The following is a 22,790-nucleotide window of genomic DNA, read 5'->3' as shown; positions in this document are numbered from 1 at the left end:
GTGGTAGACTCTCTAGTCTAGAGAAATATTCGTGTGACTAGATCACTAGATGGTTAAGACTGTCTTTCATTACTTTTATAAGAGGCGTGACTAATATCAAGGGCTTTTAAATAAACGGTTGTTGATATCCTTAAGTAATTTGGTTATGCATTGTATCGTCTTTTGGACCCAAGGCAGCTTAGATGTTCTCTTAATAAGTGAACTTCCAACGCCTCTTAAATATAAAATCTTTTATCCCTATTATTTTTTTCAAGTAAATTTATTTTCATTACATAAAAAGGTTAAGTCCTTTAATGTAGAAAGTTGATGTAAGTAATTATAAGGACTAGTAAATGCAACATATTTTCCTGTAATCTTTGTACTTGATTGTCTTGTAGTAAATTTTACTTGAAGTATATGAATTTCATACTCATATGCAAATAGATTGAATTCAACTTTAGAGGACAAAATTATTTATATCTAATAAAATATTGGGTATAAGTGATTTCATTATTTTTTTGTTTAGTAGATGGCTTGTGAAAGCTGTTTTGATTCCTGGTACAGTTAAGCGACTGATTGCGACACGGGAAATCCTTATTCTATACAACCCCCCGCCCTATATTTGGCATTCCATTAATGTTAGAAATAAGCAATGTTTGATATTGTTAGCGCTCTACAGAGATAAATGATCTTGTTAATTTCTGCATTGCCATTGTCAGCTTTCATAATCATCCCGAATGCTGTAGGGCGCTGCTCAGGAGTTCTGACTGTGGGATTTGCCTAACGAGGTGTTGCTAATAGGTTCGGCATGGCTGCTCTCAGCAGTGCCCGTCAAGGATGAGTAGTAAAAGTACCTGCGTTTGTTTTTTTAATAGTATTGTAGTTTTCTTGCAATTGCTAAAGGAAATAATCAGTATTGGGATCATTAATAGTTTAGACGGAACTTTTAGCTTTTTTTTTATCCTTTTCTTTACCTTCTTGTTTAATAAGAAAGATGTCAGAACTCAAGTTTTCCCTTATAGTGATTTTCGCTTAATTGCTTGTGCTTTTAGCTCACGCTGTTGATACCTTATATGAATATATATTCTGATATTTATTTTTTCACCCGTTTTAATACCCTTTTATATTATATCCAAAAAATGTTTTAGCGTTAATGTAAAGATTATCTTTAATGTTGTGAAATATTGAAATAAATATACTTTGGACTGATAACAGATGAATAGCTGATTATCACCTCTCTCTCCTCTCTCTCTCTCTCTCTCTCTCTCCTCTCTCTCTCTCTCTCTCTCTCTCTCCTCTCTCTCTCCTCTCTCTCTCTCTCTCTCTCTCTCTCTCTCTCTCTCTCAGATATATATATATATATATAATATAATATAATATAATATATATATATATATATAATATATATATATATATATATATATATATTTATATTTATTTATATATATATGTATATATATTTATATTTATTTAAATATATATATATATATATATATTTATTTATATATATCTATCTATCTATCTATCTATCTATATATATATATACTGTATATATATATATATATATATATATATATATACTGTATATATATATATATATATAATATATATATATATATATATATATATATATTATAATATATATATATATATATATATATATCTTGTTTGTGTGAATTGAGGGACATTTTGCATTTATGTACTAACCAACCTAGATTGTGAATTTATAGTCTTGCAGATACTCTTACTTTCTTAGTTCCTTTAACTACTGTATTCCTGTTCTTGTGTGCAAACGAAATAATTATGAAAATGAGTTCGGATGATTTAGCGAAAGAGTTCCTTTTAATTAGATATAACCAACTCGCCATTTAAAAATAACAAATAATTCATGCGCATTGTCATTGGATCGATCTATTCTAGTATGTTGTAACATTTCCGTTTCAAAGTGACTTTATCCAGAAGTGTTATAGAATACTCGGAGAAAAGAAGGCATTAATTGTTCAATAGTTTCGCAATGACTTTCGAGTAGCCTGCATACCGGTACAGATTATAAGATAATCATTTTCTTTATTCTTTTTCTGGAAAATTGCAGTTCCGGTAGGCCCTGCTGCTTCCTCCGGTGCCTTAGATGACCGCGGAGGTAGCAGCAGTAGGGGATTCAGCATTATGAAGCTCCATCTGTGGTGGATAATGTGGGAGGTTGGGCTGTGGCACCCTAGCAGTACCAGCTCCCTGGTTAGGCTGAAGGAACGTAGAGAGTAGAGGTCCCCTTTTTTGTTTTGTTTCATTGTTGATGTCGGCTGCCCCCCAAAAATTGGGGGGGGGGGGTGCCTTTGGTATATGTATGTATGTGTATTTTCTTTATTCTTTTTCTGGAAAGTCGCAGTTGTAATTAGCTTTCTAATTATCCTTCGATTTAGCAAAAGTTTATTGAGAGTCAAATGTTCTGTAATTTATCCTTTTTCTTTTTGTATAAAATAAGCCATAGATATTTTCTCCCTGGTTGTCAGAACACATTAAGTTATTATATGTTTATAATATATATTGATTTTTGTGTTTTTGTCCGTCTTTATTTACGGGCCAGCTACTTTCTCGAGAAAATTCATTTACGTGAAGTAAGGGTTTAGATTAGATGATATAACAAGGATTTCGTGGTGTCTCGTGTATATCAGCAGGGTGTGAAGGATTTTTTTTTGTATTACGATTTATATAACTAATCGAAAGTTCGTGATGAGGATGATTCTGACTTACGCCATTATGGATCATAAATTAAGTTTTGATAGATACTGTTTCAATTAGTTTCTTGTGATATTTTATTGTTTTTAATCTTATTGATTAGGTTAGAACGTATAGAAAATTGTTACAGTCCTAAATTTTTTTTTTTTTTTTTTTTTTTTTTTACAATATTTTCATTTTTGAATATTTTAACATTCTTAAATACTACTTTAAGATGTAGGTTTACGTTTCTACTGGTATCCATGCGTCCATTTTATATACAGCGAAAGGTATGTCTAACATTCATTAAAGTTTTTTCTCGTGATCTCAATAGATGTTAATAAGTCATTTAAATAAGTGATAGTTTTTTATTTTATTTAATTGCATGTTACATTAACGTATATCAAAGGTTGTTGAAATTGGGTTTTGCTTTAACGTAAAGTATAGTGTTGGTCTTTGTTTATCAATGTAGTTTTAACCATGTCCAATGGTCCATAATGATAGATTTTATCCTTTACATTATGCAAATAGTTTGTTTAAAGTCTACGGGAGTTGAACACCCACATCGGTAGTGATCGAGTCAAATTACATTGATTTGTGGTAAATACGTGCTATTTTTTCACTATCATTCTTTTAATTACTGAAATATATTGACTAACTAATGATTAAATAGTTATTTTGTAGAAATAAATTATATTTTACTGTTCAGAAGTTAGACAGGGAGGCCTACTTCAAATGTAAATATTTATTTGAATGTTTTAAATTACCTAGAAAGGAAGCCAAAAATTTTGGGTCATTGATAGATTTCTTCGTATAAGCGAGAATTTTATTTGTTTTATGACCTATAGAATAATGTTATTTCGAGTTCGTTCTTGACATAAAACTTATTATTGGTAAATGATTTCTCTTAGAAAACGAGCAAATATATAAAGAGAAGTCATAAAATCAGCATTTATCCCTTTTCGCGTTGGTCGTATTGGATTCTCTTTATTTTCCTTCAAGTGAAATTTAAGTATTGTACTTAACAAATTATGAAGCTAATCATGGTCAGCGGCAAACGATTTTTATAAATGTTTATTTTAAATTTTGAAGGGTCATAACTATTGGTCATGATAAAATGATATTACATAAAGGATCAAGGAGTTGGGGAATAAAATATGGATGCCTTTGAGATTGGAAAGTGGGTTCAGTAATCTTTTATTCTTATTATTGGTTTTCAAGATTAGCAATGCTAGTGAATGACGTAATTATTGTGGAGACGACAATAAAGAATTTAAATCTTTCGTAAAGTATTTTAAACTGGTTGTAAACTAAACATCTCGGCGTTATAGATTGCAAGGAACGATAAGGTATTTTATATATATATATATATATATATATATATATATATATATATATATATATATATATATATTACATAGATGCGCAATAGGGCTTATATGTTTATGTATGTTTGTGAAACAAGTTTGTTTCTTCATCTGTGTGAATAGATAGGGTAGGCCTTGACTCTATTCGTCTTTCATTAAGATAGATGCATTTTACTTTCATCTTAATGTTGATATCTCATATTTTGAAGGATTAGAGAAGCAAGATACTATCATGCTTAGCATGTTTGTTATTAGAGTGGCAGGAGATGATAAGATTGTTTGAATACCTCTTATTATTGATAGAAATTATTATTATTATTGTTATTGATGTTATTGTTATTTTTATTATTGTTATTGTTATTGTTCTTATTCTTGTTCTTATTGTTATTATTGTTGTTATTATTAAGAGGAGAGATTGGCCAGTCCAGTGAGTCAAGCCCGATTCTCACAGAGCTGGCAATGTAGACTTTCATAAACTTTGCCGTAACATTAGATGAAATGTAACTTTTTTATTTTCTTCCAACAATTTACGATGCCGTGTTTCATTCTTCTCACCCGAATGCTTTTAAAACAAGCTAAGTAAACTAGATATTGTTTCTTCTTATTTATTATTCAAGTCTGGCCCGTTGATACGCAGTTATTCATATTAAGTTACTGTCAAAAGAACAGCGTATCAAGATGAAACCATTTGTGCTTATGGCGTAGAGTTTATTAAAAAAAAAAATTATACTTCTGATTCATTGAATAAATGAAATGACAGTGAAGCAGGAGAAACCGTGACTTGGTGATCCTGTATTTCATATTTTGTGGAAGAAATTATATGGGGCTGGAATAATTTTTCTTTTGGTAACTTCTGGCCCAAAGCAAAAGTAAAAAAAAAGATTATACGAAAGAAAAGATTCTGCTACCACCAAAAGGTATAGAAAACCCCACATCGTGAGAGGAGTTGGTTTATGGGGTTCTGGAAAACTGTAACAGGGAGAGAATTCAAGGCTTTAGCTTTAAATAGAGTAATTTTAATTTCACTGCAATGTACTGTATATTCTTCTTCCCAGCTGGTTCCCATTTTTATATGGGGTCGCCGTTGCGTTTGAGCCGTTTCCATCTTTTTCTATTCTGCGCTTCTGCCTCATCAATCCCCTTCTCCTGCAAATCTCCTCTCACACAGTCCCTCCATCTCTTCCTTGGTCTCCCTCCTTTTCTTCTTCCTTGAACCTCCATCTCCATAGTATGTCTTCCAACGTAGTCCTCATCTCTCCTCATCAGGTGTCCATACCAATGTACTGTATATTCATGTCAGTAATTCAGTGAACTCAGAATAATCGTTGTTATGTCGGTTTCAAGTATTATACCTGTTGTAAAAGGTCGAATTATTCGCATTTTAACCTTAATGGCAGCATAAACTCAGTTCACGAAAACTGTATCGAGCTGTACTCCTATTCAACAATAGTTAATTATTTTCAGTATCAATACAAGGGGAAGCAGTTTTTGTACTGATTAAGATCATACCGAATGCAGTGTTAAACTGCTGTATGTAAATAAATACTTTTTTTGTGTGTGGGTTACATCTGTGGCTTTAATTTGAAGGTTAACTTACCATGGTAATTAATAGAATTTTTTTTAGATTATATTATAGACTTATGTTTTTAAGAGCAAAACGAATAAGTACAACGTGGATAAAATTCTCTCTCTCTCTCTCTCTCTCTCTCTCTCTCTCTCTCTCTCTCTCTCTCTCTCTCTCTCTCTCTCTCTCTCTCTCTCTCTCTTAAATATCAGAAAGGCTAGGAAACACCGATATAATGTTTCCCCTACCAAATGATAAGAAACGACGATAACCCTGATACCCAGTCATCTAAAAGCACCATGAGCAAACGGGAAACAACAATTATAGCCCGAGACTTTTCGAGATAAGAGAAGAGTGATGAGGCGTGAAATAGCCGGACGTCAGTCATTGGTAAGGAAGCGATGGTTATCTTATCGCCTGCCCTTTAACATTATAATTTCTCTTTAATAACTGGGTTTCGTCGATATCGGTTCTTTCGTCGGCAGTCTTGCTGTTGCGCATGAATAGGCTTTTGTGTGATTAAGATGGTCCTGTCAGCCCTTCCTTGGCTGTTGGTCGGGGTAGATTTTTTTTTTCAATTGTTATTCACATTGTAATCAATTTTATGGTATATGTTTCGAGTCTATACGCCAGTTCTATGAAAATATTGAGGATAGTTTCCCATTTCCATTTTATTTCTTTGGACTGTTTCTATTTTGCCGTTGTTTTACAGTTTAAACCCATATTGTAAAATTTCTATCCGTATTGTTTTATTTTATTTTTCAAACCAAAGAATTTTAAAGTACATATAGATTTCTAAAGTATTTAGATATGCATGTGGATTGTCAGCACACAAGAATCAGTCCTGGTTAAATTTTGTTTTGTAATTGTTATCAGTAAGAGGGTTATATTTAAAGTTAGTTTATACATACATTCTCTCTTCCTCTCTTTATATATATGATATATCTACGTGCGCGCGCGTGTACACATGTACATCTATGTACACTTATATATATTGCATCTTACCACTTCTTCAATTCTATCCAAAAAAAAAAAAGGGTTTAGTTGCACCTCATTGGTTCTATGCTCTGTAAAGGCATGACTCCACCGAGGCAAGACAGGCAACATGTAGCATGTTGAATGATGCATTCAACAAGGAGATATGTTGCCTTCGATAAGGCAACACCGTTGTTGCTTGTAGTATGTTACATGGTATGTTGTCAGAATGCCACAAAACCTTTTCACCAATTCAGCAAAAACTTGGAAAGTTGCCAACATGATGTCTCGGTAGACTATCGGTGCCGCTGCATATTTAGTGATATGTGCTCGCAAAAAAAAAAAAAAAAAAAAAAAAAAAAAAAAAAAAAAAAAAAAAAAAAAAAAAAAAAAAAAAAAAACATCGATGGTGGAAGAGAGAACTTTTTATGGGCAACTCGTAAGCAATCCATTTACTGCTCTAAAGCTTAAGATATACTTTGGGTTAGGCTGTGGTGCTTCCGTCGGAAACCAGTACGTAAATTATTATTATTATTATTATTATTATTATTATTATTATTATTATTATTATTATTATTATTATTATTATTATTATTATTATTATTATTAGCTAAGCTACAACACTAGTTGGAAAATCAAGAGGCTATATACGCCTAATGGCCCCAACAGTAAAAAATAGCCCATTCAAGCAAGAAAATAACGAAATAAATAAACGATATGAGAAATAATGAACAATTAAAGTAAAATATTTTAAAAGCAGTGTCAACATTAGAACAGACATTTCATATATAAATTATAAAAAGACATGTCAGCCTGTTCAACATAAAAACATTTACTTCAAGCTTGAATTTTTGAAGTTCTATCGATTCAACTACCCGATTAGGAAGATCATTCCACAACTTAGTCACAGCTGGAATAAAACTTCTAGAATACTGTGTAGTATTGAGCCTCATGGTGTAGAAGGCCTGACTATTAGAATTAACTGCATGCTTAGTATTGCGAACAGGATGGAACTGTCCGGGAAGATCTAAATGTAAAGGATGATCAGAATTATGAAAAAATCTTCTGCAACATGCATAACGAACTAATTGAACGACGGGCCAGAGATTGATATCTAGATCAATAATAAGAAATTTAATATACCATAAGTTTCTGTCCAACAAGGAGAATTAAAACTCTGCTTCTGAATAGATTGATCACCGGAAATCTTTAAAGACTTTCTCAATAAACCATTTTTATGCAGTTGAAGAAGACACAGCTAACGTGTTTATCAAAAGTATATTTGACGTCGAGAATCACTCCTAAAATTTTAAATCATACAGAGATAGGAAACAATGTCAAATGCTAATCTGGATGTTGAGGATGTTGAGTTTTGTTATGATTCAACTTCATTCCCCATAACTTACACCATGCATAATTAAGGGATTCAGCAACCCCAGATCTACAATCAGTAGATGGAATTGATGCAAAGAGTATAGCATCACCTGCTTATGCAACAAGCTTGTGTTCTAGGCCAAACCACCTGTCATGTGTATATATCATGAAAAGTAATGGGTCAGGAAGCGAGAACACTATCCAGATGAACACCAGCTATCACATTTCTATACTCACTGGTGCCCAACAACAACTCTTTGCGATCTATAACTTAAAAATGCAATAATAATGCTTAGAAACGATCCATCCACCCCCAAATTGTTTGAGTTTGAAAACAAGGGCCTCCTGATTAACATGGTCAAAGGCAGCACTAATATCAAAGCCAATCATACAGACTTCCTGTCCACAATGCATATATACCCTATGTACTGTATATATATCAAGATAGATGGATAGATAGGTATATAGATAGATGGATAGGATGAACTGCAATTAACTGATTGGTTTTGAAGTAAGCGAAATATCAGTATATATATATATATATATATATATATATATATATATATATATATATATATATATATATATATATATATAATTTATATATATATATATATTTATGTATATATATATATATATATATATATATATATATATATATATATATATATATATATATATATATATATATATATATATGTCGATCTGTCTATCGGTTGCAACATCACCGTTAAATTTATCGGCTAAACCCTGTAGTGCATCTAGTTATACAAGGCTATTCTTGTACTCTGTCAAACGTAGTTTCCATTGAACAGCAAATATACTGCATTCTCCTATAAATGTAATGATTTTTCTTGAGACTAATTCTTCTTGATGCTTTCAACATCGAATACTTCCCTTGACTTACGGGCAGACGTGTGTAGAACTGGTTGGAACACACTTGGTCGATGTTATAGTGTAGCTTGCCACTTGTTGCCTCAGTGGAATACCTCCTTATGACACTCGGATCCGTTAATTTATTTTTATCTTCGGTCATGAGCTGACGGGGAAATCAGTAATAAATATGTACAATTGGCTGACCTTCCTTGACTCTAGCAATATATCATTTGGTTGTTTCTTCTAGTATCTGTTGAAAGGGTATTTTTATACACCTGTATTGATTTTTTTTTCATTATAAAGAACATACAGCTGCGTTTTTTTTTTTTTTTTTTTTTTTTTTTTTCTTTTTTTTTTTTTTTTTTTTGTAGCCGAAGCAGTAACGTCCCTGACTGGTGATCGCCAGACGGGGTTTGAGTCCCGCTCAAACTTGTTAGTTCTTTTGGTTGTTGCAACCTCACCATCTTGTGAGCTAAGAATGGGTTTTTTAGGGGGAGCCTATAACTCTATATACTGAGTCATCAACCAGCCATTGCCTGGCCCTCCTTGGTCTCTAGGGCATTGTCCTGCTTGATAGGGCAATGTCATTGTCCCTTGCCTCTGCCATTCATGAGTGGCCTTTAAACCTTTAAATTGATTGTATACAAATAGGTAAACTTAACTTCTTGTTGAGAAATAAATTTTTAAAATATTTCTTTTATAGCAATTGCAGTTTTTGGAAATTCATTGTCAATATAGAGGGTACCCTTTCCATGTTAAAAAAATCAGATTATGTTAGATTCTAAAAATATATTCTAATTACAAAATGTTGTCAAGTGTCGAAGGCCTTTCTCGTATTCTTAGTTTGTTTCATATTTTGATAGTGATGTAGTAAATCACATGTCGATGATTTGTTCTTTTTAAAAGTACGGTGTTAGTACATGCCGTTTGAACAATTTGAAAATTCAAAATTCACATATAACTATTGATCTATATTTTAGTTGCTTTTAACATATTTACAAAAGATTCTTGTTTTCGTAATTGTAAACAAAATAACTGTGGGAAGTCATTTATAGGAATTTGTGTTTTGAAAATAGTACTTAATCCTTTATTAAACTGGAGCTGCGTACGTGTTTGAAGGAGATCCATTCCCATTGCCGTTATTTCTGCCATTTCCATTACCATTGCCATAACCATATCCAGCATTAGGATCAACGCCTATTAGTTCGTTGACTGAGTAGAAGTCCTCGGCATTATCACAGTCGAAGTTGAACCACCAATCACAAACAAGATACTGTTGGTTGAAGATGGTTCCGTTGGGGCAGAGGAAGGAGTCCTGCTGGCGACGTCCATTTGGTCTGTCCTGGCAGATGTGGAAGACCTGGCAGCCAGCATCGTCAGCAGTGTCTGCATAGTATCCTGGAACATCTTGATCGTCACAAGAGAATCCAGTTTCTGGAACAGCGGCCAAGACTGGATAATCCTCCCCTGGAACCCCTCCGCCTGGGATACTCTCCGTCAAGAGGACGATATCTTGATCAACTTGTGATCCGCCATTAGGAGCTCCATAAAATCTGCTTGGAGCAGCACCATTACTGTTAGCGCCATTGAATCCGTTTGGAGCTCCGTAGCTGGCTGAGGGAATTTGCTGAGCAGTAGTGAGTCCTACAAGAGCTGGAGATAGAGTTTGAAAGTGGTCAAAAGACTTTGATCATAAAATAATAGTGGTGTATTGTTTGGTGTATTATTAATTTCATTTTGGAGAAATTTCCCCATTTTCATAGTATTTACATGAATGGTTCTATCGTAGGCCAAGGGATTCGATAAATCCATATTGCACGAGATATTTTTTTTTTCTAAATAAACCTGTGTTTTTAATTTTGATATAGATTTAGACATGCATACGTGATTCATATGTAACTAAAGTGAACTACTTTATTCAAGGATTTTATATAGAAAAACTATTCACTTTCTCTATCAAAGTAAATAACATTGTAGTATATCAAGTATTGAATCAAATATAACCCGTCTTAGTTATTTGCTAAGGACCTAGGTGCGAGTCAGTAGTGTTCTAATAGGTTATAGTAAAACATCATATGAATAGGTAAAACAAAAGGTATTGGTATTGTTAAATTATATTACTTGCCTAATATCAAGATGGGATACATGGTGAAGGTTCTTAGAAAAGTTTTTTTTTTTTTTTTTTCTATTGGCGAAGTCGACGAGACGAACTATCAGAAGATAGTGAAGAAGCTGGTTTGATGCTGTGTTTCTTACTCTCATCGTATATATAGATCCTCGTGAAGGACCTGGGGCTCCTGGAGAAATGTTTGCTAAGTATTTTACCTCTTACCTGACCTAGAATGAAGAAAGTCATGGCTTCTGAGACGTTCTCATGACCCTGCTCTTCTTCGCCTTACGTAATGTCCAGCTAGGTTGTTTAGATGCAAACTGAATATTGCTTATGTAAATTAAAGCATCTCCCCTAGGGCGTAGTCTAGTCCACGGTGAATTTAATGATGTTTATAGTTCCTTCCCAGGTGCATCAGTTTTACTTTAATGCTCTTGATATGTGATGTCGCGGATTTATTCTTGGGAGTGATATCGTTAAGGAATCGTCGGGGATAGTCAGACGTGTTTTAATTTCTGTCTTTTTTCAATAATTTGGTTTTGATTTACTTTTTTCTTTTGCGTGATAGGACTGTGGTGGAATATTTATCTTTTGTGAAAGCTCATCAATATTCAGATTTCGATTTACAGTAGACCTTGTTCTTTCATTCTAGTATTGATAATCCTTTGATGTTCATGCTAGTATTGATAATCCTTTGATGTTCATGCTAGTATTGATAATCCTTTGATGTTCATGCTAGTATTGATAATCCTTTGATGTTCATGCTAGTATTGATAATCCTTTGATGTTCATGCTGAAATCGTGGATCTGACATTATCTTTCTTTTATTTTTGTACAGTTCTTATTTGGCAATTAGCGTCCTCATTTTTATTCTCTAATTAACATGTAAAACAGTAGTAAGTATTCGGGATGTTTGACAATAGACACTGGAATTTAAGAGAAACAAAAACTCACCTAACGGCAATAAGAGATATGATCATATTGACATTTGTTTGTGTTGTCGGTTTTTAACATCCTTTCTAGAGTTTACTTATTTGAGGTGAGAACAATTTAAAATTTTGATTTGAAACAAGGGAAATTTTAAATTTCTAGTGATGTTCAATTATGTAGTTGAAAAATCACGAACCCATATAGGAAATGTTTTAATTTTTCTTTTTCTTAATTTTTGCGTACTTGAAATCTTGGTTTATTCCCAATTTTCCAACACTTTATGTTTTCAGTATGCAGATATTTTGGACTTGTCTATGTATAGTCGAAATTCGACGTATTATGATTTAAGAATGTTTAAGTTAGAATTAATTGCTTTCGGTATATCACTAAGAAAAAAATCCATTAAGCACCAATCTTGATAGTCATGCAACATTGCTTGATTTTTATGATTTTGTTTTCGTTCTTCGATGCTATAGTTTTGAACAGTAGTAAGAAGCAACTCGGTTCTTTGAAAGTTACTCCGATCTCGACTCAACCAAATGGATTTGCCGTTTGGAGATTAATTCGTGATGTAAATGATTATATGCTTTTCGTTTATTAGAACCTTGGTGTCGCTTTATTTCATATATCAACTTATCTACTTGTAAGTAAGTGTGTATTATATATATATATATATATATATATATATATATATATATATATATATATATATATATATATATATATATATATATATATATATATATATATATATATATATTTAGCCGCGAAAGGAGAAAAGAATAGCTTTGATTGGAGTTTGTTCTTTCGTCGTATTAGTGATGAAAGTACTATATCCAGTCAAGTCTTTTAATTTTCCTTTCGAATAAAGGTAAAAGTTAGGTAAAAGTCAGTGACAGTTCTTCTGTACATATACCTGTCAAATTCACGTTTTTTGTACTTAGAATTGAAGTCAACCCATCTTCACCATCGTAGCTAATTGGTATGTTAGTACTTGGCATTCGATTAATGACAAATTTTGCACATTTAGACGTGTTTCTTCATATTCAAGTACGCCATATACTTCAATATATTAATGTCTAGATTCTCTTACCAACGTCTGGATTCTCTTACCGACCTCTGGATCAGAGTCCCAAGGGGAAACCACTTAAAGGCAGTAGCATCTAACCGGCCAGGAATTGAACCCTGGTCCAGGATACTTATATGACAGTAACAGTACCATTTAGCCATGAAGTAATATAAAAGTCAATGACAATTCTTCTGTACATATACCCGTCGAATTCAGGTTTTTCCTTTTTTCTTTTTGTACTTAAAATTGAAATCAACCTATTGGTATGTTTGTACTTGGCATTCGATTGATGATAAATTTTGCAGTCATAGTTCATCTTGATGTGTCAAAACAGCGCTAGATTTTCTTTGATACCTCATATCAGTGCTAGTTCCTCTGATATCTAACCAAAGAAAAAGCAGAGATGATTCCAAAGTCCAGTCTAAGAGTTTTCTCCATACTGCCAGAGAAAACGGTTAGAACCAACCCTCATGGAGCCCTCAAACTGTGCTGAAAAATATAGCATTAAAGATATAGATTTATAAGATTCTGATTTTTCTGTAGATTTTGAGCTCATGAACAATACCCGAAATTACCATTTCCTCAGGAGTTTGGTTTCCACATGAATTCTGACTGAGATAAACTTCAACTTATGGTTTGAGGGAGACATCATCTCCAAAGACCTCATGAGTCTATTAGTAGATGAGGAAGGAGACGAAACAAAGTGTGAGTTTTTCAATATTAGTGATGATCATGATCATTACGAATTTGATGAGGAGGAAGATGAAAATGATGAATCAGACAGTGATTAATCATGTGCTAGTGACATTTTTTTTTATTTAAAAGTATCTACAATTCTTAGTTTACAAGTAAGAAGTTTTGTTTGAAGATTAAATCACCCATTCACTTATGCTTACATAGTCCAATTTAGCTTAGCATGACTCAATTTAGCTTAAATGAGTACATTGGATACCGGCAGTATGCAAGTAGGCCAAGTCATGAAAAGTGGACAGTGGACATTTATTATTTCATATTTTCTCAAGTTTGTGAAAACGTGTGCCTTATTTACCACCGTGTGTTTTGTATACTACCTACAACTGCGAATATAGACTCAAAAAGAAAGCTTATGTAATATGGAAGGTTTTGTATGAAGCATTTTTGACAGTCCATATATGACCTAATGTAGATTTATGTGAGGCAGAGTTGAGTATAGTGTGAAACGGCTGGTTTCGACTCCCTTTGTGAGAACAGCCCCGAGTTGAAGGAGGTCGCCATGTTCTTGATATCGCCCAAGACATTGGTTATCAGAAAATGTGAGTTAAAAGTTAGCAGAAAACATCCTGAGGGGTGGTCCTGACACCTGGCCTATTATGGTTAACCATGTTTGGAAGCTTGCATCCTAAATAATATAATGAGGGAGAAAGAAGGATATGGGAGGTCCACAAATGAAAGGGGAATGCTGTGAAAAAGTGCAAGGCAGAAGACCATGGAAATAGATGCGGTTATACTTCCAATAAATGAAAAGACTTCCTCATGAAAATAGAATGTTATGAAACAGGGTAATGAAAAGTAATAGAAAAATTACGCGCCTCATAAGCTGTAGGAAAGAAACAGTAAGAGTAACGCTGTCCTGGAGATTATTAGTTTTTTTTTTTTGTGTGTGTGTTTTTTTTTCTGCATCAAAAATTTTATCTTTATTTTAAACTGTTTTATGGTCCTGTTCATTTCTAATGATAGATTATATTGCCATTAAAAAAGATGTTAGTAAGGCTTTGATTTATCTTTCCATTTACCATCAATGCACACCATGTATCTTCGGTGGTAATCCCATTTTCACTATATATCAGCCATTTTGCCGTATTTGAAAACTTATGACTTTTGTAATGTGATTGTTGTTAATTGTGAAGGATATTCTACTCTTGCCTAAATTAGTCATTTTAGATATACTCTATGAATATATGTCGTTTGAAGATTTAGGAAATCCAAAATTCAGATATAGCTACTGATAAATATTTTATTTGCCCTAAACATATTTACATAGTTATTACTATCGTAGACTGATTGAAATAACTGAAGAATTCATGGTTCGAAGATGGTACAGAATCCCCGATTAAACTGGAGCTGCGTAAGTGTTTGAAGGAGCTCCATTTCCATTTCTGTTACCTCCATTGCCGTTTCCATTACCATTGCCTTTACCATAACCATATCCAGCATTAGGATCAACGCCTATGAGCTCATTAACTGAATAGAAGTCTTCAGCATTGCCACAGTCGAAGTTGAACCACCAATCACAAACAAGATACTGTTGGTTGAAGATGGTTCCGTTGGGGCAGAGGAAGGAGTCCTGCTGGCGACGTCCATTTGGTCTGTCCTGGCAGATGTGGAAGACCTGGCAGCCAGCATCGTCAGCAGTGTCTGCATAGTATCCTGGAACATCTTGATCGTCACAAGAGAATCCAGTATCTGGAACAGCTGCCAAGACTGGATAATCCTCCCCTGGAACCCCTCCGCCTGGAATACTCTCCGTCAAGAGGACGATATCGGGATCAACTTGTGATCCGCCATTAGGAGCTCCATAAAATCTGCTTGGAGCACCACCATTACCGTTACCGCCATTGAATCCGTTTGGAGCTCCGTAGCTGGCTGAGGGAATTTTCTGAGCAGTTGTGAGTCCTACGAGAGCTGGAGATAGAGTTCGAAAGTGGTTAAAAGACTGATCATAAAATAATAGTGGTATATTGTTTGGTGTGTTATTAATTTAATTTTGGAGAAATGTCCCCATTTTCATAGTATTTACATGAATGGTTCTATCATAGGCCAAGGGATTCTATAAATCCATATTGCACGAGATATTTTTTTTTCTAAATAAACCTGTGTTTATGATTTTGATATAGATTTAGACATGCATACGTGATTCATACGTAACTAAAGTGTACTACTTTATTCAAAGATTATATATAGAAAAAATATTCATTTTCCCTATCAAAGTAAATAACATTATAGTATATCAAGTATTGAATCAAATATAACCCGTCTTAGTTATTTGCTAAGGACCTAGGTGCGAATCAGTAGAGTTCTAATAGGTTATAGTAAAACATCATATGAATAGGTAAAACAAAAGGTATTGGTATTGTTAAATTATATTACTTGCCTAATATCAAGATGGGATACATGGTGAAGGTTCTTAGAAAAGTTTTTTTTTTTTCCTATTGGAGAAGTCGACGAGACGAACTATCAGAAGATAGTGAAGAAGTTGGTTTGATGCTGTGTTTCTTACTCTCATCGTATATATATAGATCCTCGTGAAGGACCTGGGGCTCCTGGAGAAATGTTTGCTAAGTATTTTACCTCTTACCTGACCTAGAATGAAGAAAGTCATGGCTTCTGAGACGTTCTCATGACCCTGCTCTTCTTCGCCTTACGTAATGTCCAGCTAGGTTGTTTAGATGCAAACTGAATATTGCTTATGTAAATTAAAGCATCTCCCCTAGGGCGTAGTCTAGTCCACGGTGAATTTAATGATGTTTATAGTTCCTTCCCAGGTGCATCAGTTTTACTTTAATGCTCTTGATATGTGATGTCGCGGATTTATTCTTGGGAGTGATGTCGTTAAGGAATCGTCGGGGATAGTCAGACGTATTTTAATTTCTGTCTTATTTCAATAATTTGGTTTTGATTTACTTTTTTCATTTGCGTGATAGGACTGTGGTGGAATATTTATCTTTTGTGAAAGCTCATCAATATTCAGATTTCGATTTAGACCTTATTCTTTCATTCTATTATTGATAATCCTTTGATGTTCAGCGCACTCCCCATTCTCTGAAATGCTAAAATCGTGGATCTGACATTAATATCTTTCTTTCATTTTTGTACAGTTCTTATTTGGCAATTAGCGTCCTCATTTTTTTTCACTAATTAACATGTAAAACAGTAGTATCTTTTATTTTTGTACAGTTCTTATTTGGAAATTAGCGTCCTCATTTTTTTTTCACTAATTAACATGTAAAACAGTAGTAAGTATTCGGGACGTTTGACAATAGACACTGGAATTTATGAGAAACAAAAACTCACCTAACGGCAATAAGAGATATGATCATATTGACAATTGTTTGTGTTGTCGGTTTTTAACATCCTTTCTAGAGTTTACTTATTTTAGGTGAGAGTAATTTAAAATTTTGATTTGAAACAAGGGAAATTTTAGATTTCTGGTGATATTCAATTATGTAGTTGAAAAATCACGAACCCATAGAGGGAATCTTTTAATTTTTCTTTCTCTTAATTTTTGCGTACTTGAAGTCTTGGTTTATTCCCAATTTTCCAACACTTTATGTTTTCAGTATGCAGATATTTTGGACTTGTTTATGTATAGTCGAAATTCAACGTATTACTATTTAAGAATGTTTAAGTTAGAATTAGTTTCTTTCGGTATATCACTAAGAAAAAAAAATCCATTAAGCACCAATCTTGATAGTCATGCAACATTGCTTGATTTTTATGCTTTTGTTTTCGTTCTTAGATGCTTTAGTTTTGAACAGTAGTAAGAAGCAACTCGGTTCTTTGAAAGTTACTCCGATCTCGATTCAACCAAATTGATTAGCCGTTTTGAGATTAATTCGTGACGTAAATGATTATATGTTTTCGTTTATTAGAACCTTGGTGTCGCTTTATTTCATGTATTAACTTATCCATTTGTAAGAAAGTGTGTATTATATATATATATATATATATATATATATATATATATATATATATATATATATATATATATATATAACATATATATAACATATATATGTATATATATATATATATATATATATATATATATATATATATATATATATATATATATATATATATCCGCGAAAGGGAAAAAGAATAGCTTTGATTGGAGTTTGTACTTTCGTCGTATTAGTGATGAAAGTACTATCTCCAGTCAAGTCTTTTCATTTTTCCTTTTGTGTCTATAATGCATTATTATTTTATGCTCATCACGTGTTAGCTTTGTGATTTCTACACACACCTGCATATTATACACACACACACACACACACACACACACACACACACACACACATATATATATATATATATATATATATATATATATATATATATATATATATATATATATATATTTATGAGTGTGTGTGTGTGTGTGTGAGTGTATTCAGATAAGCTATATATTTTAATACATTGATGTCTGGATTCTCATACCGACCTCGGGATCAGAGTCCAAGGTAAAATCAGTCAAAGACAATAGCATCTGACCGGCTGGAAATCGAACCCTGGTCCAGGATACTTGGTTGACAGTGACAGTACCATTTGGCTACGAAGAAAGATAAAATTCAATGACAATTCTTCTATGCATATACCTCTCGAATTCAGGATTTTGTACCTAGAATTGAAATCAACCCATCTTCACCATCGTAGCTAATTGGTATGTTTGTACTTGGCATTTGATTAATGATAAATTTTGCATATTTAGACATGTTTTTTCGTATTTGAATAAGCCATATATTCTAATACATTAATGACTGGATTCTCTTACCGACCTCGGGATCAGAGTCCCAAGGCAAAGCCACTCAAAAACAATAGCATCTGACCGGCCAGGAAGCGAACCCTGGGGTTCATGATACTCGTATGACAGTGACAGTACCATTTGGCTACGAAGAAAGATAAAATTCAGTGACAATTCTTCTGTGCATATACCTGTCAAATTCACGTTTTTTGTACTTAGAATTGAAGTCAACCCATCTTCACGATCGTAGCTAATTGGTATGTTAGTACTTGGCATTCGATTAATGACAAATTTTGCACATTTAGACGTGTTTCTTCATATTCAAATACGCCATATGTTTCAATACATTAATGTCTGGATTCTCTTACCGTCTGGATTCTCTTACCGACCTCTGGATCAGAGTCCCAAGGGGAAACCACTCAAAGACAGTAGCATCTGACCGGCCAGGAATTGAACCCTGGTCCAGGGTACTTATATGACAGTAACAGTACCATTTAGCCATGAAGTAATATAAAAGTCAATGACAATTCTTCTGTACATATACCTGTCGAATTCGGTGTGTGTGTTTTTTTTTTTTTTTTTTTTTTCTTATATACTTTGAATTGAAATCAACCTATCCTCACCATCGTAACTACCCGGTAATTGGTATGTTTGTACTTGGCATTCGATTAATGATAAATTTTGCAGTCATAGTTCATCTTGATGTGTCAAAACAGTGCTAGATGTTCTTTGATATCTCATAACAGTGTTAGCTCCTCTGATATCTAACCAAAGAAAATAGCAGAGATGATTCCAAAGTCCAGTCTAAGAGTTTTCTCCATACTGCCAGAGAAAACGGTTAGAACCAACCCTCATGGAGCCCTCAAACTGTGCTGAAAAATATAGCATTAAGAATATAGATTTACAAGATTCTGATTTTCCTTTAGATTTTGAGCTCATGAACAATATCCGAAATTACCATTTCCTCAGGAGTTTGGTTTTCACATAAATTCTGACTGAGATAAACTTTAACTTATGGTTTGAGGGAGACTTCATCTCCAAAGACCTCATGTGTCTATTAGTAAATGAGGAAGGAGACGAAACAAAGTGTGAGTATTTCAATATTAGTGATGATCATGATAATTACGAATTTGATGATGAGGAGGATGAAGATGATGAATCAGACAGTGATTAATCATGTGCTGGTGACATTTTATTTTTATTTAAAAGTATCTACAATTCTTAGTTTACAAGTAAGAAGTTTTGTTTGAAGATTAAATCACCCATTCACTTATGCTAACATAGTGCAATTTAGCTTAGTATGACTCAATTTAGCTTAAATAAGTACATTGGATACCGGCAGTATGCAAGTAGGCCAAGTCATGAAAAGCGGACAGTGGACATTTATTATTTCATATTTTCTCAAGTTTGTGAAAACATGTGCCTTACTTACCACCATGTGTTCTGTCTACTACCTACAACTGCGAATATAGACTAAAAAATGAATCTTATGAAACATGGAAGGTTTTGTATGAAGCATTTTTGACAGTCCATATAAGACCTAATGTAGATTTATGTGAGGCAGAGTTGAGTATAGTGTGAAACGGCTGGTTTCGACTCCCTTTGTGAGAACAGCCCCGAATTGAAGGTGGTCGCTATGTTCTTGATATCGCCCAAGAGATTGGTTATCAGAAAATGTGAGTTAAAAGTTAGCAGAAAACATCCTGAGGGGTGGTCCTGACACCTGGCCTATTATGGTTAACCATGTTTGGAAGCTTGTATCCTAAATAATATAATGAGGGAGAAAGAAGGATATGGGAGGTCCATAAATGAAAGGGGAATGCTGTGAAAAAGTGCAAGGCAGAAGACCATGGAAATAGATGCGGTTATACTTCCAATAAATGAGAAGACTTCCTCATGAAAAGAGAATGTTATGAAACAGAGTAATGAAAAGTAATAGAAAAATTACGCGCCTCATAAGCTGAAGGAAAGAAACAGTAAGAATAACGCTGTCCTGGAGATTATTATTTTTTTTTTTTTTTTCTGCATCAAAAATTTTATCTTTATTTCAAACTGTTTTATCGTCCTGTTCATTCCTAATGATAGATTATATTGCTACTAGAAAAGATGGTAGTAAGGCTTTGATTTATCTTTCCATTTACCATCAATGCACACCATGTATCTTCGGTGGTAATCCCATTTTCATTATATATCTACCATTTCGCCGTATTTGAAAACTTATGACTTTTGTAATGTGATGGTTGTTAATTGTGAAGGATATTTTTCTCTTGCCTAAATTTGTCATTTTTAGATATACTCTATGAATATATGTCGTTTGAAGATTTAGGAAATCCAAAATTCAGATATAGCTACTGATAAATATTTTATTTGCCCTAAACATATTTACATGGTTATTACTATCGTAGACTGATTGAAATAACTGAAGAATTCATGGTTCGAAGATGGTACAGAATCCCCGATTAAACTGGAGCTGCGTAAGTGTTTGAAGGAGCTCCATTTCCATTTCTGTTACCTCCATTGCCGTTTCCATTACCATTGCCGTTACCATAACCATATCCAGCATTAGGATCAACGCCTATGAGCTCATTAACTGAATAGAAGTCTTCAGCATTACCACAGTCGAAGTTGAACCACCAATCACAAACAAGATACTGTTGGTTGAAGATGGTTCCGTTGGGGCAGAGGAAAGAGTCCTGCTGGCGGCGTTCATTTGGTCTGTCCTGGCAGATGTGGAAGACCTGGCAGCCAGCATCGTCAGCAGTGTCTGCATAGTATCCTGGAACATCTTGATCATCACAAGAGAATCCAGTTTCCGGGACAGCGGCCAAGACTGGATAATCCTCCCCTGGAACCCCTCCGCCTGGAATAAGCTCCGTCAGGATAACGATATCGGGATCAACTTGTGATCCGCCATTAGGAGCTCCATAGAATCTGCTTGGAGCAGCACCATTACCGTTACCGCCTTGGAATCCATTGGGTAATCTTCCATTTGGAGCTCCATAGCTGGCAGAGGGTATTTGTTGGGCAAAGGTGGCAGTCACAAGTGCTGAAGGTATATTGTAAAAGTGGTTAAGTTTTTAAAAGTCATAGAATGAAATTAGAGCAGTTACTTGTGGATCTTAATTTGTTTAATTTTTCAGAAATTTCTGTTTTCATTATAGAACAAGGGTTTTTATGTAAGCTACATTTCATAAAATAATTTGTTTACTTTGAATAGCTTGTGCTTTTTATATTGTTATTTAGACATGTATATCTTTTCGATCCATACATAAATTAAATAAATAGTTAAACTTTTAGAATTATAACAGTAACTTACTTTCTCTGATTCTTGAAGTAATGCAGTTAATAACAGTTTTTATTATGAAATTTCATATCAAGTACTGAGTAAAATGAACTATTTTTCATTGTGGCTATTGTGGAGAATTAATGTGGAACTCTCAGTAAAGTATCTGAAAAGTAGGTTACAATAAAATATATCGTGTACTGAAACAGAAGGGAGAAGTATAGTCGAATGACATTTACTTACCCAAAATCAAGATGAGATTCATGTTGAAAGTACTTTGAATTATAGAGCAGAAGAGACGATGTATCAGAAGATAGCGATGAAGTTGCTTTGATGCTGTGCTTGTTACTCTCTTCGTATTTATAGGACCTCCTGAAGGGCCAGAGGCTCCTTGAGAAATGTTGGCCAAGTATTTCACCTCTTACCTGACCTAGAATGTAGGAAGTCATGGCTTCTGAAGCATTCTCCTAACCCTGCTCCTCTTCACATTACGTAATTTACAATGAAATGCTTTAGATGCAAACTGAATATTGCTTATGGAAATTAAAGCATCTCCCCAGGGCTGGGTTACCGGGGTCATTGGTATGTTTGTTATTCTTTTTCACTTGTGATACATAATCTTAAAGCTTTCCTGTTTCTCGATGTATTATACGTTTTCTTGGAATGTAATGGTAGGGAAACGTCGAGGTAGATAGTATGATTTTAATTTCTGTACAATTTCTCTTATCCCCCCCCCCTATTTTTTTGCACAATGTGAGGTGTATCTTTGCTTTGCAAGATCATCAATATTTAGATTTAGATTTAGATCTTGAAATCCATCTGTTATTGTTATTCGACGTTCAAGGCACGTATTTTCTGAAACACTAAACAAGTGGATTTTTACAACTTCATTTATTCAACTATTGTTGGTTATTAGTGTCCCCAATATGATTTTTATTTGATTAATAAAAGCGAAGAGAAAGTTCACGAAGGTTTTCAATACCTCTCATTGAATCCCTGTGAAGTATGAGAATTTTTTTTTTTTTTTTTTTTTTTTTGACAAAGGCTG

General features: G+C 33.7%; 1 protein-coding gene across 1 annotated transcript in view; it reads right to left on the bottom strand.

Moving 5' to 3' along the window:
- The window catches only part of LOC137620812 (fibroin heavy chain-like), a 76,432-nt gene that overhangs the window by 23,243 nt on the left and 30,399 nt on the right, over positions 1-22,790 (bottom strand). Inside the window, exons 6-9 of the mRNA XM_068351261.1 lie at positions 21,986-22,162; positions 20,939-21,505; positions 15,102-15,143; positions 9,979-10,047 (exon numbers count right to left, since the gene is read on the bottom strand). Coding sequence (XP_068207362.1) covers positions 9,979-10,047; positions 15,102-15,143; positions 20,939-21,505; positions 21,986-22,162 — 855 coding nt within the window. The remainder of the gene's footprint in view (positions 1-9,978; positions 10,048-15,101; positions 15,144-20,938; positions 21,506-21,985; positions 22,163-22,790) is intronic.

Source organism: Palaemon carinicauda, chromosome 27 (genome assembly GCF_036898095.1).
Source record: "Palaemon carinicauda isolate YSFRI2023 chromosome 27, ASM3689809v2, whole genome shotgun sequence".
NCBI lineage: Eukaryota > Metazoa > Arthropoda > Malacostraca > Decapoda > Palaemonidae > Palaemon > Palaemon carinicauda.
This window is presented reverse-complemented; position numbering and strand designations above follow the sequence as displayed.